This window comes from Diabrotica virgifera, chromosome 1 (genome assembly GCF_917563875.1).
Source record: "Diabrotica virgifera virgifera chromosome 1, PGI_DIABVI_V3a".
Lineage (NCBI taxonomy): Eukaryota > Metazoa > Arthropoda > Insecta > Coleoptera > Chrysomelidae > Diabrotica > Diabrotica virgifera.
The window spans coordinates 112672722-112695444 of record NC_065443.1 but is presented as its reverse complement, the minus strand read 5'-3'; the positions used below and the strand labels follow the sequence as shown (position 1 = coordinate 112695444).

Here is a 22723-nt window from a genome sequence, read left to right as displayed (position 1 = left end):
GAGCACAACACCTAGGTCTTTTATCTGAGATACAGAGTCTAAAGGACAATCCTTAATAGTATAGATATGATTTGTAGGAGTTCTATTTCGACCAAAAACCATTAAGTGACACTTTTTAACATTAAGTTCCATTCCGTTGCTATCACACCAATAGCTCAACTGATCCAAGTCAGATTGTAATTTTTGATAGTCACTATCATTCTCGACTTTCAAATATAATTTTAAATCGTCAGCAAACATTAGGAAAAAATCAAAGGGGAAACAGGAGGCAATATCATTAACATAGATATTGAATAGAAGGGGTCCCAGATGTGACCCTTGTGGCACTCCTGAAGGTACCCTACTTTCAAACGGTTGAAAACCCTGAACACTTACTATTTGTATTCTTTCAGATATCTTGTGATTTACCCGGTCAAACGCCTTTGTAAAGTCTGTGTATACAGCGTGAACCTGGAAGCCACCTTCAAGAGATTCGACAAGGAAGTCGGTAAATGTCAATAAATTAAGTTCAGTGGAACGGCTAGAGAGAAATCCAAATTGCTGGTCGATAAAACAGCATTTTAAACTTGATGACAAATAGTCACAAACAAGACTCTCAAAAACTTTGGTAATACAACTCAGAATTCTAATCAGACGATAATTGTTCACTTGAGACTTATCTCCAGATTTTAGTATTAGGGTAATAAAGCTGGTTTTCCAGTAGGCTGGGAACATCCCTGTCTTTAATGACAGGTTAAAAATGTGAAAAAGAGGTCTAGAAAGTAAAAAGCTTAAGTGTTTAAGAAAAGAAGGTGGAAGACCATCTGGACCTGGCCCCTTGTTGCTATCCAAAATGGAAAGTTTTTCATATATAGATGAAATAGAAATGCCAAATTGAGATATAGTAAATTGTGATAAGTTGATGTCACCAGAATCTAAAATATTATCCTGCAAAACACAATCTCTATCACTACAAGTTTTTGAAAATTATTCAGCAAACATATTAACAATTTATGTACCACTAGAACCAGTGATATTATTATAGTGTACAACTGATGGTATATTAGGTCTGCTATTTTTATTACCAACAAATTTCCAAAAATTTCTAATATTATCCCTGAGAGATGATTCAGTTAATGCAATGTAATCACGATAACATTGTTGTTTTAAGCGTTTACATTGAGCCCTTAATGCAGAAAACAGAAAATTAAAGAGAGTGGGGGATTTAGTTCTCAGATATTCTTTGTAAACTTTCTTTTTCTGAATAATTGTAACTTTGAGATCTGGAGAAAACCACACTGTAAATTTCTTTGCTGAATACTTTTTAACAGGAACATAAAGATCAATTGTTAAGTATATAATATCGTAAAAAATACTGATCATATCATCAAGAGACTTATTTTTAAACAAATTATCCCAATTAAATTGAGAAAGAAAACTTAACATCTAGGACATTCATCGCATGGAAATTCATAATATATACTCTGATTTCAATTAAAGATTAATAAGATATAAACAATAATAAGCATTGGCGAATGGATTTAGTGTCCGCAGTCATATAAACCCAAACAAACAACAACAATAATAAGCAATGAAAGATATCAAAGCCCCACTAATATTAATAAAAACATTCTATAAGAATACCAAAGCAGCTATCAAAACGGACAATAGAATATGCAGTCCATTTAAGACTACAAAGGGACTACTACAGGGCTGCTCCACACCCCCTATCCTGTTCAAAATATTTCTGAAACCATTGAAAAGAAAGTGAGAAGGAATAGGTATAGCAATAAGGAACGAATATCTATATACAGTTGAGTCCCTGAATCTTTACCTGTGCGTCATCATTTAAAGCATACGAAATAAGTCGATGATAAGTCGGAAATTGAAATTTACTAAACACAACAGCAAGTGACAGTAAGTGACTTGCTGGTGCATTTAGTAAAGGACCCCGCACAAACCTTATGGAAAATAGGTCCCAGTGGATTTCATTCATACTTTGGGAAAATACTCTTTGAAGCATCCTGATAAAAAGTTCTCATGGGCACAACTCAATCGTATGAAGGATTTTCAAGATATAGAGGTCCAAGCTCGGAAAATTATAAGATTTACGGGGTATTCCAATTCCGTGAGTTACTGGGTAGAAGTTTGGATCAAGGAAAAGTACTAGTAGTCTAGGATTTTTTCCTGGCTATCCGATGGCGACCTTTACTTTGACCTTGATCTTCAACGGACGTCATCTTCTAGAGTTTCGAGAGTTTTAGGCAATAAATTGATATAAACAGATTACTCAGGGATTTTTGGGATCACAAAACACGAATATGCCATCAGAATTGCCCTCCGGATGACGTGGTGGCCAGGGCCACTGCAAGGGACGTCATCTTCTAGAGTTTCGATGGTTTTCGGCATTTAATTGATGCAAATGAATTACTGGAGGGTTTTTTGAGGTTGTTAAACACGAATATGTCACCAGAACCGACTCCTGGAGCACCTGGTTTCCAAGGTCAATGAAAGGGGCTCCTGGAGTTTCGAGGGTCTTTGGTACTACATTGATGCAAATGGATTAATTATAGGTTTATGGGGTTGCTGAACACGAATACGTGATCATATTGTGCTGTGGGCACAATGTGATTCGTGGGTCGGATCTGATAGTGTATGTATGTTCAGCAACCCCAAAAACCTAAGAGTAATCCATTTGATTCCTCCGAAACTCCAGAAGATAGCCTGTCTTAGGCACCAGGTGCTCCTGTGTCTGTACTGATCACGTATTCGTGTTCAGCAACTCCAAAAACCTATAACTAATCCGTTTGCATTAATGTAGTACCAAAGACCCTCGAAACTCCAGGAGCCCCTTTTATTGGCCTTGGAAAGCATGTACTTCGGGAGTCGGTTCTGGTGGCATATTCGTGTATAGCGCTCAAAAAATCCTCCAGTAATTCATTTGCATCAATTAAATGCCGAAAACCATCGAAACTCTAAAAGATGACGTCCCTTGCAGAGGCCCTGGCCACCACGTCATCCGGAGGGCAATTCTGATGGCATATTCGTGTTTAGCGATCCCAAAAACCCATGAGAAATCTGTTTATATCAATTGAATGCCGAAAACCCTCGAAACTCTAGAAGATAACGTCCGTTGAAGGTCAAGGTTAAAGTAAAGGTCGCCATTGGATAGCCAGGAAAAAATCATAGACTACTAGTACTTTTCCTTGATCCAAACTTCTATATGTTGCCAAATAACCAGTAACTCATGGAATTGGATTACCCCGTAAATCTTATAATTTTCCGAGTTTGGGCCTCTATATCTTGAAAATCCTTCATACGATTGAGTTGTGTCCATGAGAACTTTTTATCAGGATGCTTCAAAGAGTATTTTCCCAAAGTATGAACGAAATCCACTGGGACCTTTTTCCATAAGGTTTGTGCGGGGTCCTTTAAATTTCTGACTTATCATCGACTTATTTTGTATGCTTTAAATAATGACGCACGGGTAAAGATTCAGGGACTCAACTGTACCTTAAGTTTTGCTGCCGACCAAATAGTGATCGCATCAAACGAAGATGACCTCAGTTACATGATGAGAAAACTGGAACAGGATTCAAAGAATGGAATGGAAATAATCCTAAAGAAAACTGAATACCTAACAACGGAGACTAACAGCTGGAAATAGACGAAGATAAACACATCAAAGGAACAGACAAGTGCAAGTATTTAGGTTTCATAATATCAAATAAAGGAACAACGGAAGAGAGATAAAATAATTACACTTTTATAAAAAGAACTTTTTTATAATAAAACGTTTTTATTATTTATAGGAGAGAATATAAAATAATTTGACGATATATAAAATGCTTAAAATTCCAAAAATTACACTATAATATAAATGTACTTTTTACAATACCACAGTTTTGTTATATATAGGACACAACATGTTTCGAAAGAATAATTAGCTTATAAAATATGAATTTTTAGTAGGTGCATTAACTGTTATAATTATAATTCCAAAAATTACACTAGTAGAAAAAAGTACTTTGTATAATACCACCGTTGTTTAAAATGGTATATATAATTTTTATATATAGGTAATAATTAACTTATAAAATATGAATTTTAATTATTTATTTAATCAATTTTATTTAATCAATTAAGCCCATTCATACCTTTCGGTGTTGAGCTGTTTACAACTAGTTCAATATCTACATTTCAATATATTTTAATAATTATACAATACTTATTTTAACAATACAATTTTAATGAATATAAATTACTTATTTGACCCATCTTTCTGTCCATATGTTTTAATCTTGTGGTGCTTCTTTGATACATCTTTTCCATGCTGTTCTATTTTGAGCTAATTGTTTTGCCATACTCCATTGCAGTCCTCTCTTCTCTGCTTCTTGTCTAACTTGTTCTTCCCATCTCATTCTTGGGCGACCTACTTTATTTTTCCCTTGTACTCTGACTTCATATACTTTTTTCGTTAGTCTTGTGTCGTTTAGTCTATGGATGTGTCCCAACCATCCTAACTGTAGTTCCCCTATAATTGTCTCTATGGGTTTTATCTTTAGAGCTTGAGTTATTGTGTCGTTTCTTATTTTGTCTCTTCGTGTGACCCCTTCTATTTTTCTCAAGAATCTCATCTCTGTAGCTTTGATTTTTCTTTTGTTGTTCTTTGTTAGCGTCCACGACTCACTCCCATAGATGATTGATGGTCGAACCACTTTTTGGTACACTTGTGTTTTGACTTCTTTGGGTACCTCTTTCTTTCCAAAGAACATATTTCTTAATGTATTATAAATTGTCCCTGCTTTTAATATTTTATTGTTTATTTCTTTGTCTATTTTACCATCCTCTTCAATAATTGTACCTAAGTAGTTGTAGCTGTTTACTTGTTCCAACACTTGTCCTTCTACCTTAATTTTTATCACTTTTTTTGTAGTTGCCATAACCATTGTTTTACTTTTATCGGTGTTTATTTCCATGTTCATTTTTCTTAGTTCTTTTATATAAGTGATTATTATTTGTTGCAGTTTCTCTTCCGTGTCAGCTAACAATACATATCATCTGCAAATAGTAATTCTTGTATTTGTACATTGTTCATTTTCCATTTTCTCAATATCCATTCTTTAGATTTCTCCTTGCATTGCTTTATTGCGTCATCTAGTACCATTGAGAAAAGTAATGGACTTAGTATGCAGCCTTGTTTTAGTCCTATCTTTGCCTGGAATTCATTAGATTCTTGATTGTGCGTCCTTATTTTTATTTTATTATTTTTATACAAGGCTTAATTATTTCTATCATATCCTTTTCTATTCCATTTTTCTTTAAACATTTCCATATATCTTCCCTTCTTATTCTATCAAAAGCTTTTTTCAGATCAATAAAGCATATATGTATCTCTTTGCCTTTCATCAATAATTTTTCTCCTATTTGTCTCAATACGAAAATCAGATCTTGGGTACTCCTTCCTTTTCTGAAGCCATGCTGGGATTCTTCTAATTTTATTTCTAGTTTTTCCCTTAGCCTTTTTTCAATTATTCTATTGAATATTTTGGCAGGAACGCTTGTCAATGTAATACCCCTATAATTTTCGCAATTTCTTGCGTCTCCCTTCTTGAACAGTGGTATTAGTATATCTGTTTTCCAATCAGATGGTATTTCCTTTGCTGTGATTATTTCATTTAGTAGTTCTCGGAATTTTTCTTTTGAATTTTCACTCATGTACTTTAACATTTCAGCTGTGATTTCATCTTGGCCTGGAGATTTTCCCAATTTTAATTTGTCAATGGCTTCTGCAATTTCCTCTTTTGTTATTTGTTGCATTTCCTTTGTATTTTCGATCATGTCTTCCTCTCTTTCTTGTTGATATTGTTTCCATTCTGTTAGTTCTTCAAAATACTGCTTCCATCTTTGCATTATTTCTCTTTCTGTAGTTAATTGAATGAATTTTAATTATATCAACTTTTATTTATTTATTAAAAAAAATAAAAACATATACGCAGCAGCCACAGCCGGGTTCTAACTCGCAACTTCTCGATCTGCAGTCTAATGCCACTGAGCCACCATCAATTTGTAGATATCGATTTATTAACGTATTTTAAAATATCATTGCATTAGTCACGTTTTTAAAATAGTTTGAAATTAAAAAAAAATCGATTTATCCATACAGGGTGATTGATTAGTGGGGTAAAGCTCCGTAGATATGTTATAGTAATAGATAGCAATAAAAGGTAATAACAAAAATTGTAGCCAACTTTGATTACAGATTGATAATCAGTAATCATAAATTGTCAGTTTTAGAAAATTATTCAGTCATGGCTTACTTAAAATTTGGAAAGATTTACGACTCATTATTAATAATTTGCTCTGAAAAATGAAAATATCTCGAAAACTAATAAATTTAGACATAGGGAATGTTATACAAAAATTAAAGTATGGTACTTTTCGATGGTGATATAAAATACAGGTTGTTTCATTTAAAATTACTGAGAAAATAATGTACTTGCGTTTTGACTCACCCTGTATTCAATATAAAGAAAATTAGCAATATCAATCATTTATGAAAATTTTGACAATAAATGAAAAAATATGGCATCAATAAACCACTGCTGTTGTGCTTATTTTTATTTATACAGGGAGTTGATTTTGTTACGATTTTCATATAAAATTGGTTATAACTTTGTAAATACCCTGTACAACTTACTGAACCTTTAAATTTTTGTAATGGAGAAGTTAAGAAGATTTCGAATATAAAATAAAATACAGGGTGTTCCATTTAAAAAAAACATAAGTTTGGTCTGCCACTATGTTATCAAACATTCTGTAACATTCCAACTAATTTTGTAATGTGAAGCTCAAAGTTGGCTACAATTTTTGTTATTAACTTTTATTGCTATCTATTCGCAGTGTGCAAGTACTTAGAAGGGAAACCAAAAACGACTGTGCGAAAGTCGCGGAGAAATATTGCAACTATCGTAAATAATTCATATTGTCAATTGAAATTGTCAAATTGACGTATATTTCATACCTTCTGTCATTGAAGCAGAAAAATTATATATTGCTCCACAATATTGATAAAATATGCAATTAATATATAAAGGTAAATTTAATTCCCCAGTGCTCGTTTTGGTAGCCTATCCTCTCCCTGAGAAGCCACGAAAGCGCTGGGAAGACACAGTAAACAGCGACGCACAAGCCCTTTTAGGAGTCCGTGTATGGAGAAGAGCAGCCACAGACAGGCAAGGGTGGAGGCAAAAAATAAAGGAGGCCAAGGCTCAATTTGGGCTGTAGTGCCGTAGAAGAAGAAGAAATTTAATTAATTGTATTTTGCTTGCAGTACTGCATTTTAATAACTAATTTTATTTACTACATACAATAGGAAACTTGCATAAATTTTTAAATTCGAAAAAAATGTTATAAATCACAACAGAACATAATTTAAAACATGTATCAAAGATAAAAAAGTTTTGTTTGTCTTTCGTTTGGCCCCTAAAGACGATTAAAAATTCAAATTAAAACAGGTGGTCCAAAACGCATCGTGACGTCACTTGGTTTTACATTTACATTTTTCCAATAAAGTAAACAGAATTTTAAATTAGACTTATAAACGTCAGTAGAAAATACATTTATGTGACGTTACAAGTGTTTTTGATCGTTAGACCTATTCATAGAAAATTTGTACTTTTACAAAATGGTTTTATTTTCAATAGTAAACCTTCGTTCCTTTCCTTCAAAAACAGTATAAAACTACAATTTTAACAAACTGGTATATATTATTACAATGATATACGATAAATGTCATTAGAATATAAATATTTTTGACTTATTCCACGACGATGAGCTTGCCAAATACCCAAGTAGGTGGAGGCCAATAAACTAAAGAAGGAGAAGAAGAATATACCTAAATATAAGGTTGTGTCTAGGTATACGCTAACGTGTACGCAAATAAAAAAGTTCGAGTGTCAGTGATTTCTTATTTTTTATTTGTTAAGTGTTTGTTTTTAAATTAACTACGGAGTGTGGACAATTATTTAGTTCTTTTAATGAGTTTAAGAACATTTTAAAACAGTACGAAAAATATAAGAGACTATAAATTAATATATATTTTTTTTAGTTATAAATGAAATAGTATTACCGTAAAAGATTAAAATAAAAGGAAGACCTAAAGCTTTCACAATAATAATTAACTTGTTCTGAAGCTATTATCCTTGTGGCATTTTTGTAATCAACTATTCTAAATGAGAACTAAGCCACAATTTAACTAAAAAATTGATTTTATTAACGCTTCGACTTCTAAACCGGATGTCGTTGTCAAAATACAAAATATTATTAAATTAAACAAAAATGTTGTTGCTTAGTAAAAAATTTTTTCTAATAATTTATTTAATCTGACTAATTTTTGTATTCTGACAATGACATCCGATTTGGACGTCTAAACGTTAATAAAATATTTTTTTTTTATTAAATTGTGGCTTATTTTGCATTCAGAATAGTTGACTATAATAATTCACTTACGTATAAAAATTATTTTAACGATATTTTGTACCTACATGTCATGTAAACTAAATACATATAATTATTTTGCTAACCTAAATATATACTTTTATATACAGGGTGAGTCACCTCTAACGGGACGGAAGATTACAGCGAAATGGTAAAAGATTTGAAAAATTTTTTAAATTAGTAGTTTGTAAGTTGATAAAATCTACATTCTAAAATTATTTTGAAATATACAGGGTGTCCCAATAAATGGCGGCGTATCAAAGTTATATTTTTTCTTATGGAACACCCTGTATTTTATTGCATTTTTTAATTGTCCGCAAAAAATAAGGTATAGTTTGATAAGGCTTCCCTATACCTATGTACAGAGTGTTCTGAGTTATGGTGAATTTTCTTAAAATGTAAAGTTTTAAAAGAAGGCTTATTCTCAAGTTATTTAGGAAATTATGAAAAAAATACTTTTACATCTAAATAGTTGGATATTGGTTGAATGTACTCCATGATTATTTATTACACAATTATTTACAGGGTGTTCAACATTTACAGTTTCATTATTGGATTAGTCAATGTGTCATATGATGCTTATTTTAAATGGAACACCATGTATATTAAAACACCATTATACTAAATGGAGTCACCTCTTTTGAATGGTATATGGATGTCCTATACCTAGGTCTAACAGTTTTTGCGTAATTTACAATTATTTAAATTCTTAATCTGTAACTCGAGTTTAAAACAAAAGATGTATCTCATTGTATGACATCGTCATTTTATGACAGTACAGTCTGGTAATTATCAAAAATATAAACATTCGTGTATGATATTCAAATTTAATTGTTCCTAAAAATGAATAATCACGTTATCTACGAAAGAGTAAACATGGTATTTTGCATTGGGGAGTGTTTGCAAAATTGTATATTACCTTCTTAAGTTTACGCTCAAAAGTATCCTGATAGAAGACAACCAAAAAAGGACGTTTTTGAGAGATTTCAATAGATTCCGTGCTACTGGTAATGTTGTATACGGAAAGTTAAATAAAAATAAACCAGTTATTTGTGATGACGTCAAGGAGCTTGATGTCCTGCTTTCTGTTACAGAAAACCCAAATACTAGTAAAGAAAAAATTTCGGGTGAATTGTAAATCAGTCAAACGACTGTTAGAATACTTAAGAGAAACCACTATTATCCGTATAAAATTCAACTACACCAGTATTAGACCAAACAGGACTATAATAAATATTTAACTTATCGTTTATGGACTTTAGACTTTATAGAAGATCCTGATTTTTTTAATGTATTGTATACAGACCAATATACCTACTTTTCATAATAATGGTCTAGTAAATAGACATAATTTTCATTTCATTATGATACAGTAAACAAACATTTATTTCGTACAGTTTAAAAATCGAGAGTGACTATAAATATTATTTTTAAAATAAATTTACCGTTTAAGAAAATTGTAAATTACGCAAAAACTATGACTCCTAGTTATAGAACATCCCTATACCATTCGAAAGAGGAACCTGTGCTTAGTACAATAATTTATTAATATACATGGTGTTTTATTTAAAATAAGCATCATATGACACATTAAATAATCCAATAATCAAACTGTAAATTTTGAACACCCTGTAAACAAATGTGTAATAATCAATCATGGAATACATTAATTATGAAATAATTACCAGACCGTACTGTCATAAGGTGACAATGTCATACAATGCCATTAATTAACTACATCTTTTGTTTTAAAATCGATTTACAGATTAAGAATTTAAATAATTGTAAATTACGCAAAAACTATGAGACCTAGGTATAGAACATCCATATACCATTCGAAAGAGGTAAAATTGTTTAGTATAATTATTTATTAATATACATGGTGTTCCATTTAAAATAAGAATCATATGACACATTAAATAATCCAATAATGAAACTGTAAATTTTGAACACCCTGTAAATAAATGTGTAATAATTAATCATGAAATACATTCAACCGATATCCAAATGTTTAAATGTAAAAGTAATTTCTTTATAATTTCTTAAATAACTTGAGAATAAGCCTTCTTTTAAAACTTTACATTTTAATAAAAGTCAACATAACTCAGAACACTCTGTAGATAGGTATTGGGAAGCCTTATGAAACTATACCTTATTTTTTGTGGACAATTAAAAAATGCAATAAAATATAGGGTGTTCCACAAGAAAAAATATAACTTTGATAGGCCGCCATTTATTGGGACACCCTGTATATTTCAAAATAATTTTAAAATGTAGAGTTCATCAACTTACAAACTACTAATTTAAAAATTTTTTCAAATCTTTTACCATTTCGCTGTAATCTTCCATCCTGTTAGTGGTGACTCACCCTGTATACATTGATTTATTACAATTAAGTTTGAAACATCTGAATAGTTCTGCTTCCCTTCCCTTAACAAATATGTTTCTATCAAACAAACACTAAACATATCAAAATAGCATGTACCAAAATATATTTTTTTTTTATTATTATCTCCCTTTATTGACAATCGGATATAAAACAAACATCTATTGGGACCGTGCAAGTTCGGAAAAGTGACACCTATTTCTACGCTCTGTACTTTTATTCGCCCTTTTGATTATATTGGCCAATCATATGGTCCTGGTTACTGGATAATTGCCAAGGCCATAGTCCAAAAAAAATAATAAGAAGAAAAAATAAGATTTAGGTTGTTATTTAAACGTAAACAATTGTATGTAGTAAATAAAATTTGTTATTAAAATGCAGTACTGCAAGCAAAATACAATTAATTAAATTTACCTTTATATAATAATTGCATATCATATTAATATTGTGGAGCAATATATAATTCTTCCTCTTAAATGACAATAGGTGTGAAATGTACGTCAATTTGACAATTTCAATTGACAATATGAATTATTTAAGAAAGTTGCAATATTTATCCACTATTCGCGCACGATCGTTTCGCGTATCCCTTCCAAGTACTTGCACACCGCGAATAAGTCAATTTGTTGGTCTTACATTAAATTAAATTATTGTAAATGTGGTGACGTGGAGAGGTAAACATCCAGCGATGTTTCCTCAGTTACCTCTTAGGTCGGAGGGCCAGCTTCTTCTTAGTCTTCTATTGTGGACAGGTTGCAGTAGTGGATGAAGTAGTGGATTAGGATGGTCTTCTAGTTTGTTGTGGTGTTTTCTCGGATGACTTCGGTTACATATGGAATTTTTAGATCTGTGTGTAGAGTTTGGTTTGATACATACCATGGTGCATTAACTATTGCTCGAAGTATCTTGGATTGCGCTCTCTGGATAATCACAGTATTGGATTTGCTAGCACAGCCCCACAGTTCAATGCCATAAGTCCAGATTGGCTTTATCACTGCTTTATATATTAGCAATTTGTTTTCTATTGAAAGGTGGGATTTTCTTCCAATGAGCCAGTAAAGTTCTTTGGTTTTTAGGTCAAGTTGCATTCTTTTCTTTGTTATATGGTGTTTCCAGTTGAGTTTATTGTCAAAGTGTAGCCCTAGATATTTGACTTGATTACTTTGTGGTATTTTTATTTGATTGATGGTTACTGGTGGGCAGGTTCCAGTCCGGAGAGTGAATGTTATATGGGATGATTTTGTTTCGTTTACCTTAAACTTCCACTTCTTCAGCCATATTTCAAGTGAGTTTAGATGCTCTTGGAGATTTTGTGTTGCTGCAATATGATCGTCATGCTTGGCAAAAATAGCAGTGTCGTCTGCAAATGTCCTGATGGTTGTTTTATCATTTGTAGGCAAGTCATATGTATATAGTATGTACAATAATGGCCCTAGTATGCTCCCTTGTGGTACGCCAGAGTGAATAGGCTTGTATTCCGAGACTTCTTCATTAACTTTTACTTTAAACTGCCATTCGTGTAGGTAGGCTTTCAGTAGGTTGTAGTAACTTGCTGGGAGAATTCTTTTTATTTTGCATAACAAGCCTGGATGCCAGACTTTGTCAAAAGCCTGACTGATGTCTATAAAGGCTGCTGTGCAGTACTGCTGATTTTCAAGTGACTGGTTAATGGCGTTGACTATGCGATGGCATTGTTGTATCGTTGAATGGCTTTGTCGAAATATATATTCACTGCGCAAGCTAAATAATGACGTCACTGGCTTGATGAAGTTTAATTCGCGTCTACCTAACTTTTTTATTTGCGTACACGTTATCGTGTACCTAGACACAGCGAAATATAACCATAATAAAAACTAATGCAAAACTATATGACGTCACGGGCCGTTTGAACTACTTTATACCGCAGAAGACTTTAAATATGTATTTCTAAGTTATTATGAGTTTTTGAAGCGTGAAATTTTGGAAATCTCATTTTTAAACAAAACTGAACATTATTATCTAATAAAAAAAAATGGGAAAGTTCCCTACAATTGTATAGGTTTTCATAACATAACCTGAATCTTATTTTTTCTTCTTATTATTATTTTGGACTATGGCCTTGACAATTATCCAGTAACCAGACTAATATAATTGGCCAATATAATTAAAAGTGCGAATAAAAGCACAGAGCATAGGAATAGGGGTCGCTTTGCCGAACTTGCACGGTCCCAATTACTATAGCAGATCTACAGAGCTTTACCACACTAATCAATCACCCTGTATAATAGCAGTTAAATATTGCATTGTTAGCTAGTTCTAAGATATTCTGAAAATTTCAGGTGCCTAGGTAGTCTAGAACTATTTTTAAAATGGATTACAAAAGTTGCAGAGACAGTGACACAGACCAAGCCAAGTATATAAAAACGTTTTAAAATAGACTACTACAAACAAGATATGCATGCGGAAATTAAACCAGGGTTAAGAGGGATAAAATTATCAGCATAAAAACAAAAATAAGAATGTATAATACCATAACAAGAAGTATCCTCACTTACGGGTGTGAAAATTGGACAATAAATAAGAAAACCAAAAACAAAATAAGAGCAACACAGATGGAATTCCTAAGGAGAAGCTGCAGAGTAACAACAAGAGAATCAATAATGTACGGATTAAGAAAATAATGGGAATGAACTCAGACATAATAGACTACATAATCGAACAGAAGAGATTAACCTGGTAAGGACATGTTGGAAGAGCAACCCAAAATCGTTGGATAAATAGAACAACAGAGTGAAGCCTCATATGAAGAAGGAAGTCTTTCAGAGATGAAGTGGATGAAGCAATGGAAAGAAGAAATCTGCAGGAAGGGGATTGGCAAAACAGAAAGAACTTGAGAGAACTGTTGAGCTAAGGAATAAGTACAGTGAAAACTGTGGAAATCCTTAGTATATATAGATATCAATAAGAAATATAATTGGAGTAACATCTTTGTAATATAAAAAATATATAAAATAGTTTGACAGGCACTCTATTCAGAAATTACTTCCAAACCGGTAAATTAATATGATTGCTTTACTTTTGTGTACATTTATAATAGCTTTAGTATTTTGATATTAAAAAACCACTCTAGCGGCGCTAGAAAGCTAAATGTACTTGAGATCTTCTGATATAACAATATGTGATACATTTGCTATGTTTTCATTTTTCCTAGTATATAACCTTATTTCATTTACTGTCAATTACCTTGAAATTGGCAATATGGATGCAAGTAATTGAAAAAAATTAAGAAAGAAATAAAGCAAAAACATTAAACTTACTGGGAAGGCTCTGATCCTCATCTTGCCTTCCTTTTTGGTTAGACCTCCACTTTTTATCGATGACATTTTCTTTCTCTTTTCTCGCTCCAAATTCGGTAATTACTAGCAGGTATTCATTACACACAATTAATTTTAGGGTACATTACTAACTTATCAACACTTTAAACAATCCTTCATAGTTACAAGATGAAAATAGGACCTTAGGCACTTTTACCAATTAACGAATGACTTGTTTTTGTGTTTGTACTACATGGGTCATTTTCAGTTCGGTTATACTAATTCGATATCACGGCCACTTTCACTTCCCAAAAGGTAAAAGGTTCCCGTAAATGCCCTAAATCAGCTGAATTTGGATGCAGTTGACTACTTCTGTTATCTAATTTCTAAGTTTTATACTTCATCAATTTACTTTCATCATTCGTAGACAGTTAATTCTTGTTCAGCTGTTTCTTTTTCAATTCAATCCGTCATTCTTCTTGTTTCTCATTCCACGACAGCACTAGAATTGTTCCTTTCAAATTTTAAATTATTTTCACACTTTTATGTCTCTCTTTAATACATGGACAATATTAGTTGTCTCATTTTTCAGCCTACGAACAACGCTAAATACTGTATTCTGTCTAAATCCTAACCCACTACTCTGTGCCATGTAATTTGGGTTGCCTGTATGAACTTGAATTTGAATCGGCGAAATGCGAAAATGGGCTTGGACATATAAATAATAAAGTTTTCCTGTTGTATTTGTATTAATTAACCACTTTAAAAATTCACATTGTAAGGCATGAATGAATCAAATATGTAGTACCTTTTTGTAGATGTATTTAAAAATGAAACTGAAAAGTTATTACTATAAAGAGTGATCTATGCTGTGGCTATGATTGACTAAAATAAAACAAAGATTAGATATAAAAAAAAATCACAAATTTTATTAAATTTGGGAAAGTTTCTGGGTAATTTTTTTTCTTAATCATCCACTCTTTTTGACTATTTAAGCAAAATTTAAATACTTTTTGTAAGTACACCTGGTTCCAAAAAAAACTGATACGACTCTTGACGCGTATTTTGTAGAAAATTGAGCAGTGTATTTTGAAGGATAAATACTTAATATTTACATACTGTCAATGTCACTGCCAAATCTTAAAATTTGTCAGATATACTACATTCGCTCTCGCGAGATTTTTTTTGACACTGACGTTAGTAATTTCTTTTTTGAAAAATTCAGTTGTCAGAAGTGACTGGAAATTACTACAAAACCAACGCACCTGCTCATATCCAATATTATTAATAGTAAACGGACATAAAAATAACATAAACCTTACGCCAATCAATATTTATTTATTTAAACCATTATAATGTATTGATAGCAAATGAGAAAATTATTTATTGTACAAAATAAAAATATTTTGTAGAAATAAACTTCACAAAATTTTATGAGATTAGTAGACACTCCCACTATTTCTAATAATTCTTCTTTTTTTAATGAAAGATTAAGTTGATTTGAGTTGATTTTAGCAGTTAATAGTGTGAGGTAGGAATTTTTGTGTTGTAGGTTTCCTATTCCGAATGTCTCAAAAAAAATCTCGCGAGAGCGAATATAGTATAGCTTATTCTGTTCCACGGTTATTAGACTTTATTATTAATCTTTATTATTAATACTTTCTCCGCAACTATGAGGGTATCTTATCAACTGTATTGTTTTTAAACAATAGATGATAAAATAAAAATATTGATAGTTCAATAATGTGAACATTATTGCATTGTGTGTGGCCTAAGTTTGGGCTGAAAACTGAAATGTATTACATTTTTACAAAATTTTGGAATATGTTTAATTACGTAGACCAATTTTAACAGTTGTTTTCAATACAGATTTCAATCATCTACAAATAGTTTCTAATGTCTTTTGATGTCAAATAATTAGGGAAGCTGGAATTCAACAGTTTAGAATTTTACATTGAGTTGATGCAAAATTGTGACGCATGTCAAAATTCTCAATGTATTTTAATTGTATTCATTTTTTTTTCGAATCCTGAGAAAACTAATAAATATTTTTGAAAAATTTAAACTCAGAATGAAAGACTACATTATTACCGAGGGCTGAAAGTCCCTGAAAACTTCTATAATATTTATTTATTTTAATAAGTTACAGGGCTGAAAATAAAAAAAGTGTGATATTTAATTTCAAATATTTCATTCAATATAAACTGCTTGTTTATTCTAAGGGGCTTTCCGCCCTCGGTAATAATGTAATCTTTCATCCTGCGTTTAAATTTTTCTAAAATATTTATTAGTTTTTTCATGGATCAGTTGTTTGTTGTTTGTTTATTTTATTATTTGTCTGTCATAATAAATATAATGTCAGATCAATCAAATACACTGCTCAACATGATCAAATCTTACTAAGAGTCGTATCAGTTTTTTTAGGAACCGGCTGTACATATGTATTTAAAACTTTGGACTTAGAGTAAGTACCTACCTATTTAAATGTCAAGTATTTAAATACTCTATAATTATACATAAGTACTTGGTATTTAAATGCTCTAAAGTCTAAAGTATTTAAATACCCACACCCACAAATAAGTATTTAAATTTTGAAATACGGCCCATTAGCTCCGATACCCAAGTTAAAAATATGAAATGTACAAAAAGCGTGAATGATTGAAAAAGATTTACCCAAAAACTTGGGTACATTTTTAGTATTTAAATACGTTTCAACATCGGTATTTGTATTTATGATACTTTCCTAAATTTACTCAAATTTGTGATTTTTTATATCTAATTGTTTTATTTAAGTCAAGCATAGCCACAGTTATATTATTATCTACATCTACAGATCACTCTTACTTAATAACTTTTCAGTTTCATTTTTACATACATCTACAAAAAAGGTAATAACTACATAATATATTTGATTCATTCATGCCTTACAATGTGAATTTTTAAAGTGGTTAATACGGGTTTGGGTTAATACAGCAAAAATTTATTAGTCAACGGCAAAACTTTATTATTTATAATAAGCCCATTTCGCCGATTCAAGTTCATATATGCAACCCAAATTACACGGCATAAAGTAGTGGGTCAGGATTTAGAATTAAGTTAAATACTGGGACTTTAAATACTTTTCATGAGTAATATAAATATTCCGTAATGAGGTTTAGGATTCCGGATTTAATACGAATATCAGACTGCAAGATAACAAAAAAGAAAATTAGCCATAATTAAAATTGAACAAAGCACCCTGCATTGTTATTTACTGTCAAAGCATTGTCAAGGTTGTCAACCCTGAATTAGAAAGTCTTTAACATTCGATGAGTCTCTGTCTTCGTTTCGTCTTTGCAATTAAAGAAGACAGAAATATATATTCTTTGAATGACGTATGTCGCAGTAAATTATTTTTACGATGACTGTAAAATGGTGGTCATCGTAAAGGATATTTCTATATAGAAATGGATTTTTATATGTCTTAAATTAACTAATTTTTATTTCATAACATTTTAATTTTCTTTGCAACTTTTCTGTGTGTGCAGTGTGTTTTATTCAAATAGTGCCTGTCATATTAATTAAGTAAGTAAAGTCGCAGCCTTTTCTGTATGATAAAATTGCTTGACGCATTCAACCGGCGCGCCCATGAAAAATATTTATTTTTTTGAATTTAAAAAATAAGTGTCTTCGACATAAATGTCTATATATGAAGGGTGATAATTTAATTTGCAGTAAAAATGTCGTCTGATGATGAAAAACCTCCTGCACCTCCAGTTCGTTTGACATCCAACAGGAGCACTGATCTTGTCAATAGCTCCATTGCCGTGGATAGGCCCCTTCCAAAGGAACCCGAGGATTTGGACAAGAAAAAGAAAAACATTAAATCCAAAAAGACCCACAAGCTATCTACTTATGCCTCAGACAAACCTAACATTTCTTATCCCACCAATTTTGAACATACTGTACATGTTGGATTTGATCCTGTTTCTGGAGAGTTTACGGTAAGTTTGAATAAATTATTAGTTATAGTAATATTCGTACTAAAAATAATAAAACATCTATCACTTTTACATGTACATATCTTTATCATACTTCATTATTTGTAAAGATTGTGCTGCAGGTCACAAACCCATGTGTCATTGTGTCAATGATCTCAAATCTCAAGATATCTGAAAAATAAAAGGAAACAAATAGTTTATAATAGACTGTTTACATATTTAGTGTACATTCGGTTGTCTATTTTTGACAAAATTCGTATTTGTAAATGATTTTTAAAACACCAGTTGATATCTCAAATTAGTATAAAACTTGTTCCCTATCAAACGAGAAAAAATAAACAGCTAGGATTGTTTATCTACAGATAATTGAAATTATTTATAAAGTTCACGTATTTAACCTAACAGCTTTATAGTTAAAATTCATGACTACAGTCCCTGCTCATATTACACAGGCCAACGATGAAAAAACTTTTTTGATAAGATTACCTCTATCTTATGTATTTTAGTGTCCTGGGTCCAAAAAGCATATTAAAAATGCTGTATCACCCACCATTCTTTCACAATTTAACATTTAAAATTGCATAATTACCTTTGAAACCAAGATGATTACTAAGGAAAAAGAAGCTTATGCATTCAAAAAAGTTATAATCAAGTTTTTAGGTAATCTGAAAGACCCTAACTAGGACCTTATATTAGCTAATTTATTAGATAAGTTTTTTAAGATATTAGATAAGATTTAAGATTTGGGATGTCAAATGAGCCTCAAAATCCACCTTTTGCATAACCATCTTGACTTTTTCCCTGAACATCTGGGTGATGTCAGTGAAGAACAAGGCGAACGATTCCACTAGGATATCAAGGTGATGGAGAAACAGTACCAGGGACATTGGAACACCAATGTGATGGGTAATTACTGTTGGTCATTTCATTGCGAACAACATAGTGCCTCGTATAGGAGAAAAAGCTACTTCAGAAGTTTTATATACAAAAGAGAAAGAAAATACAAAAGCATTGACTCCTGAAATGATTGCACAGACCTATACTATTACACAATAAGAATTAGATAAAAGGTTTTATTCTAATAATGTATCGTTTTAATGTATTTCGGTATTTTGTCTTTTTCAAATTATTATAATGTATAATCAACCAGTGTCATATTGTGGGAAAACTATGGGTGATACGTAAAATCTAATTTCAGATTCTTTTTTAGCTTCAAAAATACATTTGATTCACTTAAAATTTGTAAGAAAAGTTTTATAAATTTTTTTTTGTTGGCCTGTGTTATTAGACTTACTTACCATCTTACTATAAATCACACATTTCCAGTACAATACAGAAGTCTATGAAGATGCTTGGCTTTATAAAGAAAACCACCAGAGACTTTACTAACATTTCATCTATTAAATCCCTTTATTTCTCCCTGGTTAGATCTCATTTTGATTACTGTTCCACAATTTGGTCCCCCTATTACTTTACTCATAAACTGAAACTTGAGGCTGTCCAACACAATTTTCTGAGATATACTGCCACTAAGATGCATGTATACTATGACTATTCTGCATTAGAGCGCATACTGAACTTACCTCCTCTTGAGGTACGCAGAAAACAAAGAGACTTAATAATTTTATTTGAAATTATCAATGGGCTGTGTAACTGCCCCGAGCTTCTCTCCAAAATATCTCTATTTATTTGTCCCCAGTCGTTTGACTAGGCAGGTGCAAACCTTTTATGTTTCTTTTCATAGATTCAATTATTATTCTTACAACACATTTATTCTTAGAACTCTTCGATTAGCCAACTCATTAAATAACCTCGAAATTTTTAATATATCAGTTTCCCGCTTTAAAAATCATATTTCTTCCCTAACTGTTTAACTTTTTAATACTTTCGGCCAGAGCTTTTGTATTGTGATTAGTGTTAAATGACCTGTATGTATTAGATAACTCAAAACCGTTATACCTTGGAACATTTCTAAATTTATTTATGTGTTATCTTTTGTTTGTAATTGTACTGACATATACAGTCGGAAAAATGAAAGAATACCCATGAACGAACATATCAAACACGCTGTATTTTCCTGTCACTGTGTCACAAAGAAAATTGCCCAGCGCAAGTACATGTAATAATAACTATTACATGTACTTGCGCTGGCCAATTTTTTGTATGACACAGTGACAGGCAAATACAGTGTGTTTCATATGTTCGTTCATGAGTATTCTTTCATTTTTCCTGCTGTATGTTATCTTATTCTTTTTTGTAACTGTACACTCAGAATTATTTTTTCTCAAACCACTTTGTTATGTTATATTATGATAATTTAGAACACTGTAACATTTATTAGCTGAGATATTTAGAACAAATAGAAAAAATGATATAATAACCTTAAAAATAAAAAACTGGAAAAAAAAAGCACTAAACAGATCAGAATGGAGAAGAATCCTGGAACAGGCCAAGACCCAGAAAGGGTTGTCGAGCCAGTGATGATGATGATGAACATTTATATCTGAATAAGGCTTGTCCATGAATAAATAAATAAATCTTACCAAATTCTGGTTTTTTATGTTTCGTAATCACTTACAATTACAACTGTTCTTCTTCTTCATGTGCCTCATCCTTTAACACATTGACGGACAGAACGTCTATAGACGTCTAATTTCGATTGATGTAATGTGACACAATGTCTATAAATAGACGTTGCATTTTCCCTATTCTACTTTGCAAAATACATATAGTGATGGTGTCACAACACTTGCTTATACATTTGACGCACTGTCCGTCAACATGTTAAGGACATTGGCGATAATCATGGCCCATTTTACTCTGTCTGCAACTGTTCTGAAGAGTTGTATTTTTGTTCTTCCACTCCCCTGCTTTAAATTTTTCAACCAGGATGTGCGTTGTCCCGGTTCTCTTTTTCTTTCCACTTTCCTGTGTATAAACAATCACATAAACTCATAATTTTCATTTCTGAGTCTGTGACCAAAGTAGCTCATTTTTATTTCCTTCATTGTGTTGAGTATTTCTTTTCCTTTTTTCATCTTTCTTAATGTTTCCATGTTTGTTATGTGTTGTGTCCACGATATTTTCCACATTCTTCGATAACACCACATTTCAAAGCTGGCAAGTCTTTTCAGTTTCGTCCCTAATAGGACCTTGCATGAAATTTTAAATTCGAAAAAAATGTTATAAATCACAACAAAACATAATTTAAAACATGTATCAAAAATAAAAAAGTTGTTTTTGTGTTATGTTTGGCCCCTAAAGACGATTCTAAATTCAATTAAAGGAGCTAGCCCAAAACGCGTTGTGACATCATATGGTTAATGTTTACATTCTGCACCAACAAAGTAAACAAAACTGTATATAATTTTAAATTATAGTTTATTTTTTAACCAGGAGGAGTAAACTAAAAAGACAGATTCACACCCAAGAAAGTCACTAGAATAATAACCAAATACATCTTCTTTTTTGGTTGATCATATCGGCCCCGAACAGTAATCCATAAATATTATATTAAATTAATACGTTGCTAAAGAGTTCCAAAAACAACTGCTTTTTGTGACATCACAAGTGTTTTTGATCGTTTGAACTATTTATAGAAAACTCGTACTTTTACAAAATGGTTTTATTTTCCATAGTAAACCTTCTTTCCTTCAAAAACTGTATCAAACTCCAATCTCATCAAACTGGTATATATTATTACAATGACATACGATAAATGTCATTAGAATATAAATATTTTTCCCTTATTCCACGACAATGAGCTGGCCAAGTAGATGGAGGCCAATAAACTAAAGAAAGAGAAGAAAAAAATGTGCAAGTTCCCTATTGTTCAAACTTCAAATCTATATAAAAGGACAAAGAATACATACTCAATACTCTAGTTCTAATTTCTATTTCCAGTTTTCCATTACATAACACTGATTTCACTCTATTGAAAGTGCTTCTGACCATCTCGATGCATTATAACTGTGAGCAATGTATAAGAGGATCACATAAAAATGTATTAATGTATTTGTATGTTTATTGAACAAAGAATTGACATTATCACATAATTTTAGGCAATCCTAGGCCAATTTCCTTTTTAGGCACTCCCAGACATTTTCGATGGAGTTCATGTCTGGTAAGTTGCTGGGTCATGTAGAGGAACTTCTTTCCCTATCAAAAAATGTTTAATGCTTTTAGCCACATGGAAAGGTGATCTATTCTGCATAAACACCTTGTGACCCTTACCAAACTGTTGCTCCACTGAGCACCTCAATTACATTCTTTTTCATTTTCATTCTTTTACATTCAATGTATCTTTGCTTATATTTTTGATAGTAACATACTTTTTAACTCTGAAAACACTGAAATACTTTTTTAATTAAACCAATATGCATTTTGGAGCAATACATTTAAATGTCTGATAGATTTAGATATTTTTACTATTATTTTTACATTTTTTGTTAAAAAAACAACTCTAATCTAGAGGCCAAAATGGCATAAAGTGTTCCCTAATTTGCAATAATAGTGGTTCCTTCAAAGAAATTCTGGTTGTAGGGTATCCTGTGATGGGGTATCTATGGTAGTAGCCTGTGATTTGT

At 31.5% G+C, this 22723-nt stretch overlaps 2 protein-coding genes across 5 annotated transcripts in view; one reads left to right on the top strand and one right to left on the bottom strand.

Moving 5' to 3' along the window:
• Window positions 1–14674, bottom strand: part of LOC114331163 (cullin-3) — a 69046-nt gene extending 54372 nt beyond the window's left edge. Inside the window, exon 1 of one of the 2 annotated variants that reach the window (XM_028280649.2) lies at window positions 14161–14674. In XM_028280649.2, the coding sequence (XP_028136450.1) occupies window positions 14161–14226 (66 nt within the window). In that variant the 5' untranslated portion in view covers window positions 14227–14674. The remainder of the gene's footprint in view (window positions 1–14160) is intronic. The other variant, XM_028280652.2, reaches the window with a different exon arrangement.
• A 2858-nt stretch (window positions 14675–17532) lies between these two features.
• LOC114331165 (serine/threonine-protein kinase Pak) overlaps window positions 17533–22723 on the top strand; it is a 72806-nt gene continuing 67615 nt past the window's right edge. For 2 of the 3 annotated variants that reach the window (XM_028280656.2, XM_028280655.2), the window contains exons 1-2: window positions 17534–17721; window positions 17872–18140. In XM_028280656.2, the coding sequence (XP_028136457.1) occupies window positions 17877–18140 (264 nt within the window). In that variant the 5' untranslated portion in view covers window positions 17534–17721; window positions 17872–17876. Of the gene's footprint in view, window positions 17722–17871; window positions 18141–22723 lie in introns of all 3 variants that reach the window. The other variant, XM_028280657.2, reaches the window with a different exon arrangement.